The 18,672-nt window shown below is 37.3% G+C and overlaps 1 protein-coding gene across 1 annotated transcript in view; it reads left to right on the forward strand.

Annotated features, from left to right (window-relative positions):
* Positions 1 to 18,672, forward strand: part of LOC103203151 (phosphofructokinase, platelet) — a 120,914-nt gene that overhangs the window by 65,785 nt on the left and 36,457 nt on the right. Inside the window, exons 9-16 of the mRNA XM_042781955.1 lie at positions 859 to 951; positions 2,306 to 2,431; positions 4,675 to 4,739; positions 5,530 to 5,599; positions 6,002 to 6,148; positions 11,321 to 11,391; positions 13,327 to 13,414; positions 14,168 to 14,320. Coding sequence (XP_042637889.1) covers positions 859 to 951; positions 2,306 to 2,431; positions 4,675 to 4,739; positions 5,530 to 5,599; positions 6,002 to 6,148; positions 11,321 to 11,391; positions 13,327 to 13,414; positions 14,168 to 14,320 — 813 coding nt within the window. The remainder of the gene's footprint in view (positions 1 to 858; positions 952 to 2,305; positions 2,432 to 4,674; positions 4,740 to 5,529; positions 5,600 to 6,001; positions 6,149 to 11,320; positions 11,392 to 13,326; positions 13,415 to 14,167; positions 14,321 to 18,672) is intronic.

An 18,672-nucleotide genomic window follows, 5' to 3' on the forward strand; every position in this document is an offset into this window, starting at 1 on the left:
TGTAAATTTTGGTCAATGACATGAGACAAAGTGTATGTGGACTGCTGTATGAAAAGTGAATTTACTCTGTAAATCTTCACCCAAATCCTAATTTAAAAAAAAAAAAAAAAAGTTGAAAATAGAAACTTTTTGATCCATTTGATCCAGCAATCCTTTAAAACAAAACAAAACAAAACAAAAAAAGAGGGAACACAATACAATAGCTAATTGTGTGCTTTGTAATAGAACATTCTCATTCTTAAACATCTGTTGCTCTGCAAACAAGGATGATTAACCACTTGGCTGCTGGGCCTCAAGATTCTCCATTTGTTGCAGTAAAAAAGGTGATGTCTGCCCTATTTTCCCTCCTTTTAATCTGGACAATTAGCTGGGCATATTCTCATCTACAAAGAGAGCCATTGTGTTGATAATGAATCATTTCCTTACTCAGGGTCCTGGAGTGGAAAAAGACAATAGTAGTATTGCTGTAGGACTCCCTTAGGCAGAGTACACACTCGTCTAGACAGGACTCTTATATTATCTGACCAAGTTACTGTAATTACAGAGATAACTAGACGCACTAAGGCACTAGACACTTGAAGAGCAGAACTGACTCTGGTTGAAGCTATAGATCAGGGCAGAAGAAGGTTCAAGTTGGCTTTGCATGTTAATGTATCTCTGTTGTGTTTAGTCACAGTCAACTATTGAGCAAAACCTATGTTCCTTAGGAAATGAAATTTAAACATTACAAGCTTTTTCATTTAGATCTAAAGAAAGAGTAGCAAAATTGTTTCTTAGTACTTAGTGCCTATTACTGAATTTAATTTGATATACCTATGTTATGGCTCTGCATTTCCTAATAGAGATTTATTTCTGTAGTTAGTAGTTAAACAACTGGGATTTGACACTCGAGTGACAATACTTGGACATGTGCAAAGAGGAGGAACTCCATCAGCTTTTGATAGGATTTTGGTAAGTAAGAGTGTAAATTACCAAACATTTCACAAGGACTCTACAGGAAAGTAATATTTCTGGAAATTAAAAAAAACAGTTTAGTACGGAGGCTGATGACAACTAATTGAGCCAGCTGGTAAAAGGCATATATGTCTATAACATTGATTAGTTCATTCCCGAACATACTGATGGCCCACGTGCTGCTCTGTAACTATTTGTAGGCCTAATGCCACTCAGACACTAGCAGACTCCACTCAATGTGAAAGCTAATATGCCACTTACCGTGGGTGATGTGACTTCAAGGAAGAACAGAATCCAGAAGGTAGAAAGGTAGTGTTCTAAGTGTTAGTTTCTAAAAAACATACAAAGGGACAGCAAAAATCCAGAGTCCAAGTTTGCAGGGTTTTTTTTTTCCTTAAATATTTTCTGCTCTCTCTATATCTCTAACCTTCTTCTTCACTCCTCATCTTGACCAATTCTTACTGGAATTATAATCTCTTTGATGAAGAGTGGTGTGTTAAAAGTAAATGGTAAGCGATAGCCAAAAATTGGAAATAAGTATCCATCAACAGATGAGTGATAAACAAAATTTACTATAGCCATACAATGGAATATTATTCAGCCACAAAGAGAAGTAAAGTTCAGGTACATGCCAGTACATGGAGGAGCCTTGAAAACATGTTGAATGAAATAAGCCAGGTACCAAAAAACAGATACTGCATGATCCCACTTTCACAAAGTATTTAAAAGAGGGAAATCCATGCAAAAGAGTATTAGTGGTTACCTGGGGCTGGGGGAAGGGTAGAATGGGGAGTGGCAAAAGTAAATAAATAAAAGTAAGAGAAAAATAAAAAATAAAAAAATAACCTCCCAACAAAGCAAATTCAGGGACCAGATGAATTCACTAGGGATTCTATCAGACATTCTTGATCTCTTCCATACAGTCAATGTAGAAACACTTTCTAATTCATTCTGTTAAACTAGTATTACCCTGATACCAAAGTGACACAAAGATAAGAAAACTATACACCAATATCCCTCATGAATATAGATGAAAGAATCCTCAACAAAATACTAGCAAACCAAATCCCACAGCATGTTAAAGGATTTTACACCATGACAAAAAATAAGGAATATGAGTACCTAATTGAGACTATTCAACAGAGTAGAAAGTTGAAAATGGATGAGTTTAAAATGCAGTTTAGACCCACCCTACTGAACAATGTGGCACAAAGGCTTATATACTCAAGGCTGCATCGCTTTTTGGGAGCACACCTGAGTTGGCCTCCAAGAGTAAAGAGTAGTGCTCTAGTTGTAGAACGTTGTTACAGACAGTTGTGCTGTCTTTGATAATCATGAATTTCCTTTCCAGGCCAGTCGAATGGGGGTGGAGGCTGTAATTGCCCTTCTAGAAGCAACCCCAGAGACCCCGGCTTGTGTGGTTTCCCTGAGTGGAAACCACGCCATACGCCTGCCCCTGATGGAATGTGTGCAGATGGTGAGTGTTACATGCTGCCACTGGGTGGCCTGGTTCATTAACTGTGCTCAGAGGGCTATTGGTGGCAAGTGCTGCTTGTTAATAACTGAGCAGCAAGTCAGAGTGCTTTTGTGTAGTTTGTCTGTTGCTGGTTAGATGAACAGCGAGTTAAATGACTTTCATAAGAACATAAGTAGCTGCCCCCATGGGTGACAGAATTGGGCTTTGTGTTTTCACCCTTTGTGAAACCTAGACCATTTTGCTTTGCATTTCCATTTTTCTGAGTTACTGTCTATGTGACACTTTTAGTAGTAAAAAAATAAAAAAACAAACTCACTTCCATCAAGTCAGTCCCAACTCAGACTTGTACTGAGCGGACACTGGTGGCTTCTACCTCATCCCTGAACAGTGAGATACATGTCACCAATTGCAGGCATTTGGATGGAGCTGGTAACTGCTGGTCTAGTAGACTCAGCCCCTCCTTGGGTTTCTGAGGAAGTATCTCTATGGAAGTAGATTGCCCAGTCTTCCTTCCAAGGAGTGGCTGGTGGATTAGTAGGAGCCTTCTCTAAACATGAGTCTAATATATCAAAAATTAGAGTCCTCTGAGAGTTGTCGTGTGTTTATATGAACAAATCAAATAAGATTAAGGTAGCCACTACATACTAAATGCTATGGTTGTTGTTGTTGTTGTTATGTGCCATCGAGTCAGACCTGACTCATAGCTACCCTTCCATGGGTTTCCAAGGCAGTATCACTATGGAAGTAGATTGCCCCATCTTCCTTCCGAGGAGTGGCTGGTGGGTTTGAACCGCCAGCCTTCTGGTTGGCAGTCAAATGCCTTAGGCTCTAATGGTAGTGCAGAAAAATGTTTACTTATGTTTCATAAGGAATAAGGTGTGACATCGTCAAACTTCTCTATACTTTAGCCACTTCCTGTCTTCCTGTCTCCAAACTCACTCAAATCTGTAATGTGACAGTTGGATTGGCGAGTTCTGATAGTATTCTGAAGTGCACTCACTTCTGTAGCTATGGTGGGGGTATACAAATAGGCTTTAAAAATGCTTTTAGAATTTTCCGCTTGTTCATTGTATCAAGTGATGGTGGAGTTGCATTAGAAATAACTTACATGTTTTGTCTTTGTTTCAAAGTTTTCCAAGTTTATTCATGACCATCATTTTATGAAATCTTTCCAGTGACTCTAAAGTATATGTATTTTATATTACATACAGGGAAGTAGCTAGTAATTAAGTCAGGGGACTTGTTTAAGTTACCAACCTTAGGAACGATTTTCAAAAGCCTATGGAAGTGATTAAAGCTTTTACATGTGTGTGTATACGTGTCGGTGCATGTGTGTATATGTATAAAAGAGAAGGTTGGGGGCTGGGCAGAAAGAGAGAGAGAAGGCTTAAAAGGACTAGAACATTGACCTATGTTCAATGCATTTAATTTTAGCGTATTTCTTGTATCCAATATTTCTCTTTTAGTTTAGAAACAAAAATATGTTCAACATCATTTGGCTTGTCTTCAGATGACAATATAGGGATTTTATGATTAAAAGCTATAGTAAACCATTCACTGAGCATCTCTGACACAACAGGTGTTTCCTAAGGCCTTTACATGTTTTTAATAACCATAAATAGCTTTAAAAGCAGAGAGTATTTTTCTTATTTTACAGATGAGGAAATTAAAGTCCAGAAGGAAAAATGACTTGCCTAGAGCCTAAAGTTGGAAAAGAGTGGAGGCAGGATTTTAACTCAGGTTGTCGTCTCCAAATCCAAGTTCTCTGCCCAGCACTGTCCTGCTCTGCTGCCATGGTCTGCATGCATCTGGGACAGAGCCAAGCAGGGACCATATGCTTGCTGGTCTCCCCACTCCCAGCGAGGTTTTGCTTTTTTTTCACTAGATTCACACTGAGAATTTTTCAGAACCTTTGCTGAGAGATCTATTTGCTCTGGCTTTGCTGTCATGGAGTGAAATCCTTAAGATTTGAGACATGCTTTACATGGCTGTTCACGTCAGACTTGTACTGAGCAGCTTCTACCTCATCCCTCTGAGATACTTGTCACCAGTTGCAGGTATTTGGGTGGAGCTGGTAACTGTTTGTCTAGATTCTTTAATATTTAGGATACCAGGCTGGCCAAGGTCCAATTCCTAGGAGGAACCAGAAATGGAAAGACTAAGCTAGGTCTCCCTTCCCTCATCTCATCATTCATGGATATCCTAAACCTTGACATATTCTTTCCTTCATTATTTTTTTAAAGACCCAAGATGTGCAAAAGGCAATGGATGAAAGAAGATTTAAAGATGCTGTTCAACTTCGAGGAAGGTGAGTTATTTTGAAGAAAACTCTATTTTATTAGGAACATATGTTCTTCCAGTAACCAGTTGCTGTCGAGTCAACTTGAGTCATGACCCCATGTGTGTCAGAAAAGACTGGTGCTTCGTAGGGGTTTCAATGGCTGATTTTTCAGAAGTAGATCATCTGGACTTTCTTTGAGGCACCTTTGGGTGGATTCAAACCTCCAGCCTTTCGGTTAGCCACCAAGCACATTAACGTTTTACTAAGTATGTTAACTGTTACAACTACCCAGGGACTCTATATCTTCCTCAATCCTAGCTATTTTAAATGTACTTAGAAATGTGCTTTTCCTATTTCAGTATGAAAATTCAAAAATTAAGACAATAAGTAAGACATTGTTTCTGCAAGGTAAAGACCTTGATGGCTATTTAAAGAATAAAATATTTTTTATATGTGTATTTTTTTTTTAATTGGGGAGGCAGGGTAAAGGTTGTTCAGAACTTACTGAGATTATGAGGTGACCGTGTGTCTAATCTTTTGAAAAAGAAACTTATGAGCCGTAGTATAATGTCTTTTTCTCTTAGTTTATTTCTGTACTAGAAATATATAGCACAGTGGGTCTCCATGGAGGGTCCCCGCAGAATACAGTGTAATAGTCCTTCCTCTGTTTCTCTCTGATAGCTGATATACTGAACAAGCATTTGTGGACTGCCTGCTTCTAATAAAACTGTTCACTCTGGCTACTTCTGAGATGAGTTCTCCTATTTTGTCTAGTTTGGACAGTAAACTTCCATTCAAAAATCTCCTTCTGTTTTAGGAGCTTTGAGAGCAACCTGAATACCTATAAGCGGCTTTGTATCAAGCTTCCAGATTCACAGATTGTAAAGGTGAGTGGTCAGTGCAGCACAGGCATACTGCTCAGCAATGCCACACTTGTGGCTGTTGTCCAGAGAGCTTTTCTGCCCTCACATGGCCAGGCTTTTCCCTTTATTCAGGTCCCAGCTGCAGTGTCGTCTCTTGAGAGGTTTTTTTTTTCCCCCTGAAAGCTTTTATCTGAGCTCTTTATCGGACCTTTTTGACCATAGCCTTTGTCTTCATGTGAAATTATTTCAAATCTCTAATTTTCTGGAATTTGCACTCAGTTGTATGCTTCATAAGACTGAAACTTCTTGTCTTTTTGGTTCACCAGTGTAGCTTTAGGACTTGCCACGATGAAGGGTACTCTTGGGTATGCATATGTGCTTGAATAAATATACTGATCCAATGATGTGCTTCCTTTTGTTTTGCAGAGCAATTGTAATGTGGGTGTTATAAATGTGGGCGCCCCTGCAGCTGGGATGAATGCTGCCGTGCGTTCAGCTGTACGAGTGGGAATATCTGATGGCCATAGAATGCTTGCTATCTACGATGGCTTTGATGGATTTTACAAAGGTCAGGTGAGTATCACAGTTGGTACCAAGCTGAAGAATATCCTAAATCTGAGCCTCACAGGTGAATTGGTACCCCCAATAGACCAGTCCCCTAATTAAATGAGAAAATGACTCTAAATGCCTCCCAATTGTTAAAATTTATGATTCTTTAACATCATGACTATAAATGACAGTTTTTTTGAGGGACAGCTTCTACTTTTGAGTACCATCATAAGTTATGTTCTAGGCCTTGAAATAAGCTCAAAGTGTAACATATTTTCAAGGTTTTTTGAAAGTCAATATCAAGGCAGGGCCTCTGGAGTTTGATGGACAGGCTTCTAAGCCTGACTGTGCTTCTTATTACCTGTGTGCCCTTGGACAAATCACCAAATGTCTTCCTCTATTATATGAAATGAAAAAAATGATAAAATTTGCCTCTAAAGACAGTTGAAAGTTTATTACTGTAGGTAAAGTGCATAGCATCTATCAAACAGCAAGCACTCATTAAAAAATCTATATAAAAATAGTTAACATTCATTATTTATTATATATTGTTTGTAAAGTATTTATATTTATTAACCCATTCAAGTCTCACAATAAATCTGAAATGTAGCCCCATCATTCGTATGAGGGAAATGGGCTACAGAGACTTTCATTATCTTTACAAAGTCCATGTGATGTAGGATTTTTAAATATGATAGTAAGGCTACAAATCCTGTACTCTTAATCAAGTGCTGTATTGGTTGAAATTATTTATTCGTTCTGTTATTTAACAAATAATTATTGACTTCTTCATAAATGATCCTTATTAAATTAAGTAACTTTATTATATTAAATTCGTGAAGAAAGCAACAAAATTCCCTTACTTCACGGAACTTAGATTTTAGAAAGGGAGATGTCAATAAGTCCAAATAAATAAAGCAGAATATTTAGTATGTTAGAGAGTGGTAAGTATGAAATGGACACAAAGAAGGGGTTATAGGAAGTGCGGCAAATGTTTGCATGAAGATTCTAAAGATGAATGTTGTTGAGAAGGTGGTCTCTGAGTAAAGACTTGAAGAGGTTGGCAAGTGACTCATGGCAAGTGAGTGGGGAGGATTGCTATGTTCAAAGCCTGGTGAGGGGCTTCTGTGACTGTGGCAGAGAGTGTGAGAGGGAGGTCAAAGAAGAAAAGGACAAAAAGGAAATGAAGGGTAGATTATTTAGGGACTTACAGAGAGCTCTGGTGGCATAGGGCCTAAGGCTTTTGACTGCTAACCAGAAGGCTGGCGGTTCAAATCCACCAACCACTCCTCAGGAGGAAGATTGGAATCTACTTCTGTAAAGATACTACCTTGGAAACCCAAGGAGGGGTCTCTATGAGTTTAATCGACTTGATGGCAGTGAGTTTACAGGTTATTGTAAGGAATTTGGCCTTTATTCTGCAAGAATTTTGAGCATGGGAATGGCACTTCTCTTTTTCACAAGATCATTCTGATTTTAATTAAAGGAAGAAGAAGGAAACAGAGAGGCTAGTTGGGAAGCTTTTGTAATAATCTAAGCAAGAGATGATAGCAGCTTGGTCCATACTGGTAGCAGTGGAGATGGCAAGAACTAATGAATAGTCTAAATGTGTTTTGAAGATAGAATCAATATAATTTGCTGACTAAACATATGTGGGCATGATAAAAAGGAGTCAACAATTATTCCATTTCTGACTTGAGCAAATGGCAGGGTAGAATTATTTATTAAGATGGGGAAAATTTGAGAGGTGCTGGCTTGAGAAGAAATAGTCAAGAGCTCAGAAACAGGGATGTTAAATTTAAGATACCTGTTACATATCCAGTTGGAGGTGTACAAGAAAACAGGTAAATATTTTGTCCTGGTGTTCTTCAAGAGATGTGTTCTAAAGAAATGAATTTGGTTAACATTGACATACAGATGGTATTTAAAACTATGAAACCAGATGAAATCACTGAGGAAATGGTTGTAGGTGGACAAGAAAGGTGCCCAAAGGCTGAGTCCTGGGTTGGGAGCATTCCATTATTAGGAGATCAAGGGAGAAGAAGAGAAACCAGCATAGGAGGAGTGATGGGCAGAGAGGTAGGATGGAAACACCCAATTGCCATTCCTTAAAGAGATGCTCTGCGAGAAACACTGATCGTCCAGATTCTCTCACTTTCCATTCTGGCCAGTGTGGAAAAGTTCTGTCTTACTTTCCTTAGCATAATATTTTCAAGGTTCATCTATGTTGTAGCAGGTATCAGAACTTCATTTCTCTTCATGGCTAAATAATATTCTGTGTACGTGTGTGTGTGTGTGTATTTTATTTATCCATTCATCTGTTGATGGGTCTTAAGTTGCTTCCACCTTTTGTATATTGTGAATAATACAACAATAAACAATGGTTTACATGTGTCCTTTTGAGTTGCTGCTTTCAATTATATGTTTCACTGTCAGGTGCCATTGAGTTGTTTCTGACTTGTAGAGACCCTACAAACAACAGAACAAAACACTGCCTAGTCTGGTGACATCCTCACAATCTTTGCCGTGTTTGAGACCATTGTTCTAGCCACTGCGTTGATCTATCTTCTTGAGGCTTTTGCTCTTTTTCTCAGACCCTCTCTACTTTACCAAGCAAGATGATCTTCTTCAGGGACTGGTCCCTCCTTATAACATCTCTAAAGTATGTGAGATGAATTTTCACCATCCTCACTCCTAAGGAGTAATCAATCTGACTGTACTTCTTCCAAGACAGATTTATTTGTTCCTTTGATAGTTTACTTAATATTTTTTGACAACACTGTACTTTAAATGGATTAATTACTCTTAAGTCTTCATTATTCATTGTTCAGCTTTCATATGCCTATGAGGTGATTGAAAATGCCATAGCTTGGGTCCAAAATTAACTTGATTACATCTGTGGAAAGAAACAATGAAAAACGCAGTATCATCAGTCAGACCAAAGCTAGGGGCCAGCTCTGGAACTAACAATCAGTTGTTCATATGCACGTTCAAGTTAAAGCTGAGGAAAATTAAAATACGTCCATGAGAGCCAAAGAACATCCTTGAGTAAAACCCACCTGAATTAAGAGACCATCTCAAGAACAGTTTTAACACATTGAACACTAATGACTACAGGTGAGTTGTGGGATGACATCAAGAACATTTAGACATGGGGAAGGCAAAACGATAATTAAAAAGACAGGACAGAAAGAAAAGACAAAAATGGATGTTGGAAGAGACTCTGAAATTTTCTCTTGAGAGCAGCTAAAGTGAATGGAAAAAATGATGATGTCAAAGAGATAAACAGAAGATTTGAAAGAGCAGCTCAGGAAGACAGAGTAAAGCATTATAATGAAATATGCAAAGACATGGACTTAGAAAACCAAAAGGGAAGAAAATGCCAGGCATTTCTCATGCTGAAAGAATAAAGGAAATATTCAAGCCTTGAGTTGCAATATTGAAGAATTCTATGGGCAAGATGTTGAAAGATGCAGGAACCAATCAAAGAAAATGAAAGGAATACACAGAGTCACTGTACCAAAAGAATTGATCAACTTTCAGCCATTTCATGATGTACTGAAGGAAGAACCAATGATATTGAAGGAAGAAATCCAAGCCACACTGAAGGCGTTGGTGAAAAACAGTGCTCCAGGAATTGACAAAATAGCAACTGAGATGTTTCAACATGCAGGTGCAGCGCTTGAAGTGATCACTTGTCTATGTCAAGAAAATTTGGAAGATACCTACCTGGCCAACTGACTGGAAAAGGTCCATATTTGTGCCCTTATCAAATGATGTCATTAATATCACACACAAGTAAAATTTTGCTGAAGATAATTCAAAAATGGTTGCACCAGTACATCAACAAGGAACTGCCAGAAATTCAAATAGGATTCAGAAGAGAACATGGAACAAAGAATATCATTTTGATGTCAGGTGAATCTTGGCTGATAGCAGAGAATACCAGAAAGATGTTTACCTGTGTTATATTGACTATATGAAGGCATTTGACTATGTGTATCATAACAAATTATGGATAACATTGTGAAAAATGGGCGTACCAAACACTTAATTGTGCTCATGAGGAACCAGTACATAGACAAAGAGAGAGTTGTTCAAAAAGAACAAGGGGATACTGCATGGTTTTAAATCAAGAAAGGTGTGCATCAGGGTTGTATCCTTTCATCATACTTATTCAATCTATACTGAGCATATAATCCAAGAAGCTGGACTATATGACGAAGAGCACAGCATCAGGATTGGACAAAGGCTCATTAACACTGCAGTATGAAGGTGACACAATCTTGGCTTGCTGAAAGAGAAGAGGACTTAAAGCACTTACTGATAAAAATCAAAGATTATAGCCTTTAGTATGGATGATATCTCAATATAAAGAAAACAAAAATCCTCCCACTGACCAATAAGCAAAATCAATGTTTATTTTGAAAATCTGAAATTGTCAAGGATTTCATTTTAATAAACCAAAGCAAACTAAACTCACTGCCATTGAGTCTATTTTGACTCATAGTGACCCACTTTGGCTTTCTGAGGCAGTAAATCTTTATGGAAGTAGATTTTCCAGTCTTCCTTCTGTGGAGGGGCCGGTGGGTTTGAGCCACCAGGCTTCTGGTTAGCAGTCAGATGCCTTAGGCACTTCACCACAATAGGATCCATAATCAACACATGAAAGCAGCAGTCAACAAATCAAAGGACATGTTTCATTAGGTTGCAAAAGACTGTTCAATTCTGTAGTTTATATATATATATATATATATATAATAAGCTTAATTTGCTTGGCCATTCATCTAAATTTTTAAATGTCTTTAGTTTTTAAAAGTTTTCTTTTAATCCTATCAATTTTAAAATCTGTAGTTTTAATTTTATTTTCCAATGACAGAATTTGTCCAGTTAACCTGTCCATTTTATATATATAGCCAGGGAAATATGATCAGTTCCAGAAGACAAGGCAGGGATCTTCCTAGTAGGCAATGAGAATTTAGTTCCATTGGTGTTCTTAATTAATTGATAAATCTTAGAAGCCAGTTTCATGTCTGACCTCATTCAGCACTGCTATGAAAACAGTTTACTAACTCTTCCCATATCCTTATAGGAATGCAGCCTAATTAGGGTACAGAAACCTGAGTTATTTTAAACTCTTTCTAATTCCATTTTCTTTTTTTGCTTTAGCTGTCTCATTATGTCTTTGCACATTAGATAAAAGAAATCGGTTGGACAGATGTTGGAGGTTGGACCGGCCAAGGAGGATCGATTCTTGGGACAAAACGGTAATTTCCACACTTTGACTCCCCGAAATAAAGGAAGCAGGAAATGCCATATTGTATCAGTGAACATCTGGATATAGATTCTGACTCCTTTGATTTCCTATGAATAAATTCCTAAAGGAAATGATACTTGGTCAATTACCTGCCCCTACTCTAGGAAAGATCTGGGTCATGCTTTAAGGAGGTGGGTCTGAGACATGCCATTGAAAGGCATGCTGGTGATGAGCACAAGGACCTGAAAAGAGAGAAGGAAGATAATATGTGAAGTATTTTCTCTAATAATCCCTTATTTCTATTTATCTGAAGACCAAAATGGTGAGGGGAAAAAAAAAAAAAAAAAAAAAAAACTCATTCTAGGTAATATAAATAAGTAATCTCATTGAACTATAGTAATCATACTATTTAAAAAAGGATTAAAACATCATCCCTAATTGGTTAGATTGATAGAACAATAGAACTGAGTGGCACTGTTACTTGAGGCTCAGATTTCCACAGCCAAAGAAGAAATTACCTGGGTAATTACAGCATAAAAAATATTTGTTCTGAATTGTAATAAGCTTCTGTTTTCTAGCATAACCATAGTTAGAATATTGTAACAAGACAACAGTATTTAATTTAAATTGAACTTGAGTCTTGTTTAAAATATTTTATTATATTTGAGATAAAAGTATTAACATCAGTCATTATTATATATCACATTTTAATATGAAAGAAAATCATTTTTATGTGTGTGTAAAGTTAATATTTGATTCCATATAAATGGCAGCTTATTGTACCCAAGAAATTGTCCCAACCCTTTGTTCTGCTTTGGGCTCCAGGGCTCCCGATACCTTCCAGTTGCTGGCAGGAGTCCTGAAGATCTCTGAGAGGTTCTCTAGAGCTATTTGATGTCTAGTCTCACCAAGAGTCCAGTTTATTAGTGTCTTGGACTGCAAAGCTGTATTTAGAAGTAAAGTTACCTGTTCAGTGTGTTTCATGAATCTCCTCAGACTGACTGATTTCCCTGTAGTAGTCTTTGCTGTAGAATGAGTCTGGGGCTGCTCTTCTTGAGTTAGCTAGACATGATTAGATAGGTAGCTTTGGCAACATTCTGAGGTAAGTTAACAAGCTCCTCATTAGAAAACTGGGAAGCATTTTGTAATTAGCTCTCAAGTTCTTTTCTCTTCTCTGATTTGCCATGCCTGGATTTTTTTGTTCTACAGTTTCTTATAAATCTAAGAAAAGTATGCTTTTTTCCTTTCATAAGCATAAAAGAAAAATTTAGGGGAGATGGTTGGGTGGGAAGTTGAGACTGGAAATAGCCAAATATTGTCTGGTAATCTACTTGTTAATTATATCATCTGAAATAGATGTTAAAATGGGAGAATAGTAAGTATGAATGGATGTGATTTAAAATGAGACCAGATTGGATAATGTGTACATAAGTTATTTGAAAACTATATTTCTACTTGAACAATTTATTTTATTTAAAATTACAAGCTATTATGCTTATTTATTTATTTTTTTTCTAATGAGACGGTAGAAATCTCTTTAAGTCAAACTCTTTTTTATTGCTGTCTGCTATTGCGTGCTTTGACTCATAGTGATCCTAAAGGGCAGAGTAGAACTGCCCCAGGCTCCTAGACAGCTGGAAAGTTTTTTTTCCACCTTTCTGTTGACAATACCCTCTTTTGGTATTTGATTTCTGGCCACAGCTGCCTTGTGTAGTTATTTCCCAACATAATGCTACTCATATTGTTGTCCACTAAACCCAATGGAATGACAAAGGCGGATAAAATTCCACTGCTTCTTAATGCAATGTGTGGTTTGGTCATGAAGGAGGGAGAGGAGGCCCGAGGGAGTATAGTAGCTTCACTGAGTTTGTTTGCATGATATATATCATCAAAATTGTGAAGCTTGTCAGCATCTGACCTCACCTCTTGATTTAACTATTTTTAGTATTCTACCTGGAAAGCATTTGAAGGAGATTGCTGCACAGATGCGTGCTCATAATATCAACGCTCTATTGATTATTGGTGGATTTGAGGTATATTATTGTTTCTCTATTAACCTGCTAGTTAGTTAGCTTTGTCAGAATAAATAATTACCCTGTGTTGGCTTTAAGCAAGCACAGTACTTGTTTGCTGTGCTTCGTGATTTGGGTTTATAGATTTCCAGGCCCAGTTGCCACTAAATTATTATGAGTGCAGAAGAATAAAAGAATGGCAAGATACACTATAAGATTTATCTAGTTCCAATAAAGCAACTTTAACTGGGAAGTAAAAACTTGATTCCTTAACTCCGATTCATCTGTTTAGCAAGCTTTGAGGTATTTCAAGTCTATGGAAATAATTTTATCTCTTGGATTTGAAGTCCATTGCCTATTCAAGAGAAAAGTATTTATATAGCAAAAATTTTCAAATCACATATTGGACTGTGGTTCTTGATTTGTCTATTCTGTGATAATCAGTCCCATGATAAACTTTGGATTTATTTAAAGAAAATGGAAGAACCTCAAATAATCAGACACATCCCAATAAGACATTTAGTCTTGTTTGTAAATGATAATGTCCTGTATTATCCTTTTGTGTTTAAAAAATTGCTTACCCTTGTCTTTGGTCTTAATGGCTTTTTGTGTTGATTTTTTAGTGGCTCCCTGGTATCCCCATACGTGCATTGTGTGCTGTAGTAGAAGTGGCTCTCGCTGTGGCTCTCCCATGCCATTTTAATTCCACTGATGTCCCTTTGTTCCTCTTCCTCTCCTTCCTTGTCCCCACAATTGAACACACTTACCTGACAGGCCTACCTGGGACTGCTAGAACTGTCAGCTGCCCGGGAGACACATGAGGAGTTCTGTGTTCCTATGATTATGGTTCCTGCTACTGTCTCCAACAATGTCCCCGGTTCAGATTTCAGCATTGGTGCAGACACTGCTCTGAACACTATCACTGACGTAAGTCTGTGTGTACCCAGCAAAGTAGACACGCTGTGCTAACAGTGAGGATTGCTATGCCGCTCTTTTATGTACCAGTGTACTAGAAACCCACTTTGAATGCTGGGATACAAATACCATGAGGGAAGTGTTTTGTTTTGTTTCTCCTCAGGAAAAGTAAAAAATGTTCTTTAGGCTCTGAAAATCTTTCTACTTCCTCAAATTTTTACCATCTCTGTCTCTACATCATTGTCAGGATGATGTTTCACTATTAAGATTCATTCAGTGACAGTGAACATTTGGAGACTAGAAATAATAGGATTATAATTTTTTGTGATTTGGAAAGTCATTTAAATTAGTTTTTATTTGTTTGTTTTGCTAAGCCTATAACATCTTGCAAATCCTGGGCCAAGGACCTACTTAATGTGTAAGACTGAAAGAGAATATTTTGTCATTTTGTTAATCCACCATCTGCATTCTTTATACTGATTGTGGACACATTAACATCATTTTCTCCTTTGCAAATTGAGGATATTGCATCTAAAATAGTATTGATGCCGTTTTTGACTTATTGCCGAAACCAAAACAAAAACTGCTGTTGAGTCAGACCTGACTCTTAGCGAACCCTCCTTGGGTTTCCAAGGCAGTATCACTACGGAAGTAGTTCGCCCAACCTTTCTTCTGAGGAGTGATGGGTTTGAACCACCAACCTTCTGGTTAGCAGTCAAATGCCTTAGGCACTACACCACCAGAGCTCCCATTCTTAATATACTATTTGTAAATCACATTTGGTAATTTACATGGGAGTTTGAAGCCCAATATCTAACAGTGTTTTTCCTATATATTTTATTTTATGTTTCATATATATTATATTTTATTGGAGGTCTGAAATTTTTCAGTAATTCTCATTTTCCTTATTAGACCTAGCTCTTAGGAAAGTTTTTAATTTTTTTTCTTAAACTTTTGACATCAACTTTATTTCTAGTACTGGTAAATAAAACATAATAAAGCTTTTACAATAAAATTCAAATGGTAAGTAATGCTTAGCACTGTGTCCTGCTTTTCTGAACTTTCTAAACTTTCTATTTCTTTACTAAATAAAACTACCCATTGTTTCATATGTTGACTGGCACCAGAAGCTGTATTTATTTACAGTCACTAACCTCTTAATTAGTAGTTAGTTGCTTGTGCTTTCTTGGTGACTTATTTCCTCCCTTTGCTGCATTCTGATCTGACTAATTCAGGCTCTTGATTGAGCTTTGCATTGTGAATTTAAAGATCCAGTCTATCACCAAATAAATGTCATCCTTTTTTTTTTTTTTTAACCTGCTTTAGCAATATTTATTTACTTAAGTTGAACTTGCAGTACAAGCAATGGAACATTTCTTTTTTCCTAATTGTTGCCTAATTAGAACCCATTGCAGGGGGAATGGGTGGAGAATATGAAAGTTGTTCATTTGCAGTTAATGGGAGCTTTTGCAGATACAAGTAAAGGTTGGTGTTTATCTCCTTACGGTATTTTGATGTACGCTTTCAGTCACAAAGGAAAGGTTTTCCCACTTTATAAATTCCAGGCAGCTCTGCTTTTATAAAGAATTTTCTTTTCTTTTCCATTTTATAAATATGTAAAATAAGTATATGTATATTATAGAAAATTTGGAAACCAAAATATATAGGAAAAACCAATTATACTTAGTTATAATTGAGTATATGAATCGATATCAACTAGTTGCCATCCAGTTGACTCGAACTCATAGTGACCCTATAGGACATAGTAGAATTGCCCCCATAGAGTTTCTAAGGCTATAAATCTTTATAGAAGCAGACTGCCTCATCTTTCTCCTGTGGAGTAGCTGGTAGGTTTGAACTGCTGACTTTTGGGTTAGAATCCCTTTTACTTCCCTTTAAAGAGGGATTTTGTGGTTTATTATGAGATTTAAATTTTTTTTATTTTTTTTTTTTTAATATTTTGATTTTCTCAAAGCTAAGTTAACTCAGTATAATGTATGAGGGGGAAAAAAAGAACAAGTAAGTGTTTTGTCATTCATGATGGCTTCAGGGACAAATCCTCCATGGTAAGTAGATATGTGTATGTGATCATAACTATCTTTTGTTTAAGGATCTAAGGACTTAGGTTGTCTTGTTGATGGCATAGTTCTAATCTTGACATTGGAATGTCATGAAAGGCATTTTTTTGAAACCATATTGGTGAGGATAATTTAGGTAAGTCTTGTCATGGCCAGCACTGTATGTATTCAGTAACCAGGTGAGGAATAAGAAAACAGATCAGAATCCTTTTGTGTATCCTGAAGGTATAGGAACCATGTATGAACATGGTGTGTTGAAATTGCTGTTTCTTCCATTGTTATGTTCATTAAAGCCAAAATGAAGTTGGATCATCTTTAGTAGGTTTTGGATTTGAGTCTGAATTAGTATAGGCTGGCAGTGGGGAAATGGAATAGTGTCATCTCAGGAAATGTACTGGGAGAGAAGGGACACTGAGGAATGTGAAAGTGACATTTTATGTAGCAGTGTCACTCCAGCCTCTGGGCATCTTGGAACAGGGTTGTTCATGGTGCCTTCTGATAGCATTATCAGATCAGCAAAGCCCCTTCAGGAGCTGCAGACAGACATTGAGTTTAACATCAGATCTTCTGTCTTAATCAGGAGCTTAAAACAGGTGTCACAAGCAGGTTAGCCTTCAGGCCTTAGGCTAAAGGCTAAAGGCCAGAGGCAACTTCTTATAATCTTATTTCCTGAATCTCTATTTATTGAATTATAACCTACTTGGCCTCTTGAAGAATTTAGGCTTACAATCCTTGCTTTTTTTCCCAGTTTATTTTCTAGTATGCACTGGTTCCTGTTCAGATAGATAGGTGGTTCTCAACTGAGGGAAATTTTGCCCCCAGGGTATTTATCAATGTCTAGGGCATTTTTAGTGGTTAGAACAGGAGGGGGCATTGCTATTGGCATCTAGTGAGTAGAGGCTACAGATATTGCTAGCCATTCTGCAGTACATAGTGCCTGTTAACCCGTTGCTGCCAAATTGATTCTGACTCATAGCAACTCTGTAAGACAGATTACAGCTGCTCCATAGGGTATCCAAAACTACAAATCTTTATAAAAGCAAGTTGCCACATCTTTCTCCTGCGTGAGTGGCTGATGACTTTGAACCACAGACCTTTTGGTTAACAGCAGAGTGCTTTAACCACTGTACCACAGGGTCCTTAATGACAGCTCCCCGTACCAAAAATTATCCGACCTAAAATGTCAACAGTGCTGAATTAGTCTCACATTACTAACTATCAAGTTTTTTTAATCATTGTGATCACAAATCATTTCCTTGTTACAAGCGTTTATATTGGGAGCTCTGGTGGCATAGTGCCTGAGGCATTTGATTTCTAACCAGAAGGCCGGCGGTTCAAACACATTGGCCACTTCTTGGAAGGAAGATTGGACAGTCTATTTCCATGGTGATACTGCCTCAGAAACCCAAGGAGGGGTCGCTATGAGTCTGATCCAAGTTGATAGCAGTGAGTTTGGTTTGTGTTTGAGCATTTAAATTTAGCTTACACACATATCTCTCAAATGAGTTTTTGTGCAAGATGCCTTTCTCACTGTATGCATTCTAATGGTGTATTAGTCTTCTGAGGAAGAGCAAAATTTAATGAAATAGTTCAAAACAAGAGTTTAGAAATTTCTCACAATATGGCAGTGGGGTTTTTCAAATGGGCTACATTTTATTCAAAAATGGCACACTATGTTGTTCTAATCAGAAAGGCAGCTAATGTGTGCTGAGTTAGAAGCTACAGTTGAGGGCCATGAAGGTGTCAGGGATTATAAGCTTTGCTAATGATAGTCCTAGATTATTATAAAAGGGAAACGGAACACCATAATTATTTCCCTAAAAATCTACACAGTCTCTTTTCTCAGTGAAGATAACTAAGCATTTCCAGGGCAGCTAACTGATGTTTTAAACTATGTACACTACACTTGGAGCCAAAAGCAGGAGAACTAAATGTTGCTTTTCCCACAAGACCTAGAGACAAAGACTTTTTTTTTTGTCTTCAGAGTTTTATACTTCATTCCTACACAAAGGGTTGCCCTGATGTTTTCCACTCATCTTATTGTAAATAGAAGGGAGGAAAAAAAAAAAAAAAAGAGGTACATTGGAGAACAGAAGATAAAATCTTTTTGTATCGTTAACTTGTTGTTGTTGAGTTAGTTCCTACTTATGGTGACCCCATATGTTAGAGATTAGAACTGCTTCATAGGCTTTTCTTAGTTGTGATCTTTACAGAAGTAGATTGCCAGACAGTTTGTCTGCAGTGCCTCTGGGTGGGTTTGAGCTATCAACCTTTAGGTTAATAGTT

This window comes from Orycteropus afer, unplaced genomic scaffold, assembly GCF_000298275.1.
Source record: "Orycteropus afer afer isolate SDZICR_OR568_19922 unplaced genomic scaffold, OryAfe1.0 scaffold00203, whole genome shotgun sequence".
NCBI lineage: Eukaryota > Metazoa > Chordata > Mammalia > Tubulidentata > Orycteropodidae > Orycteropus > Orycteropus afer.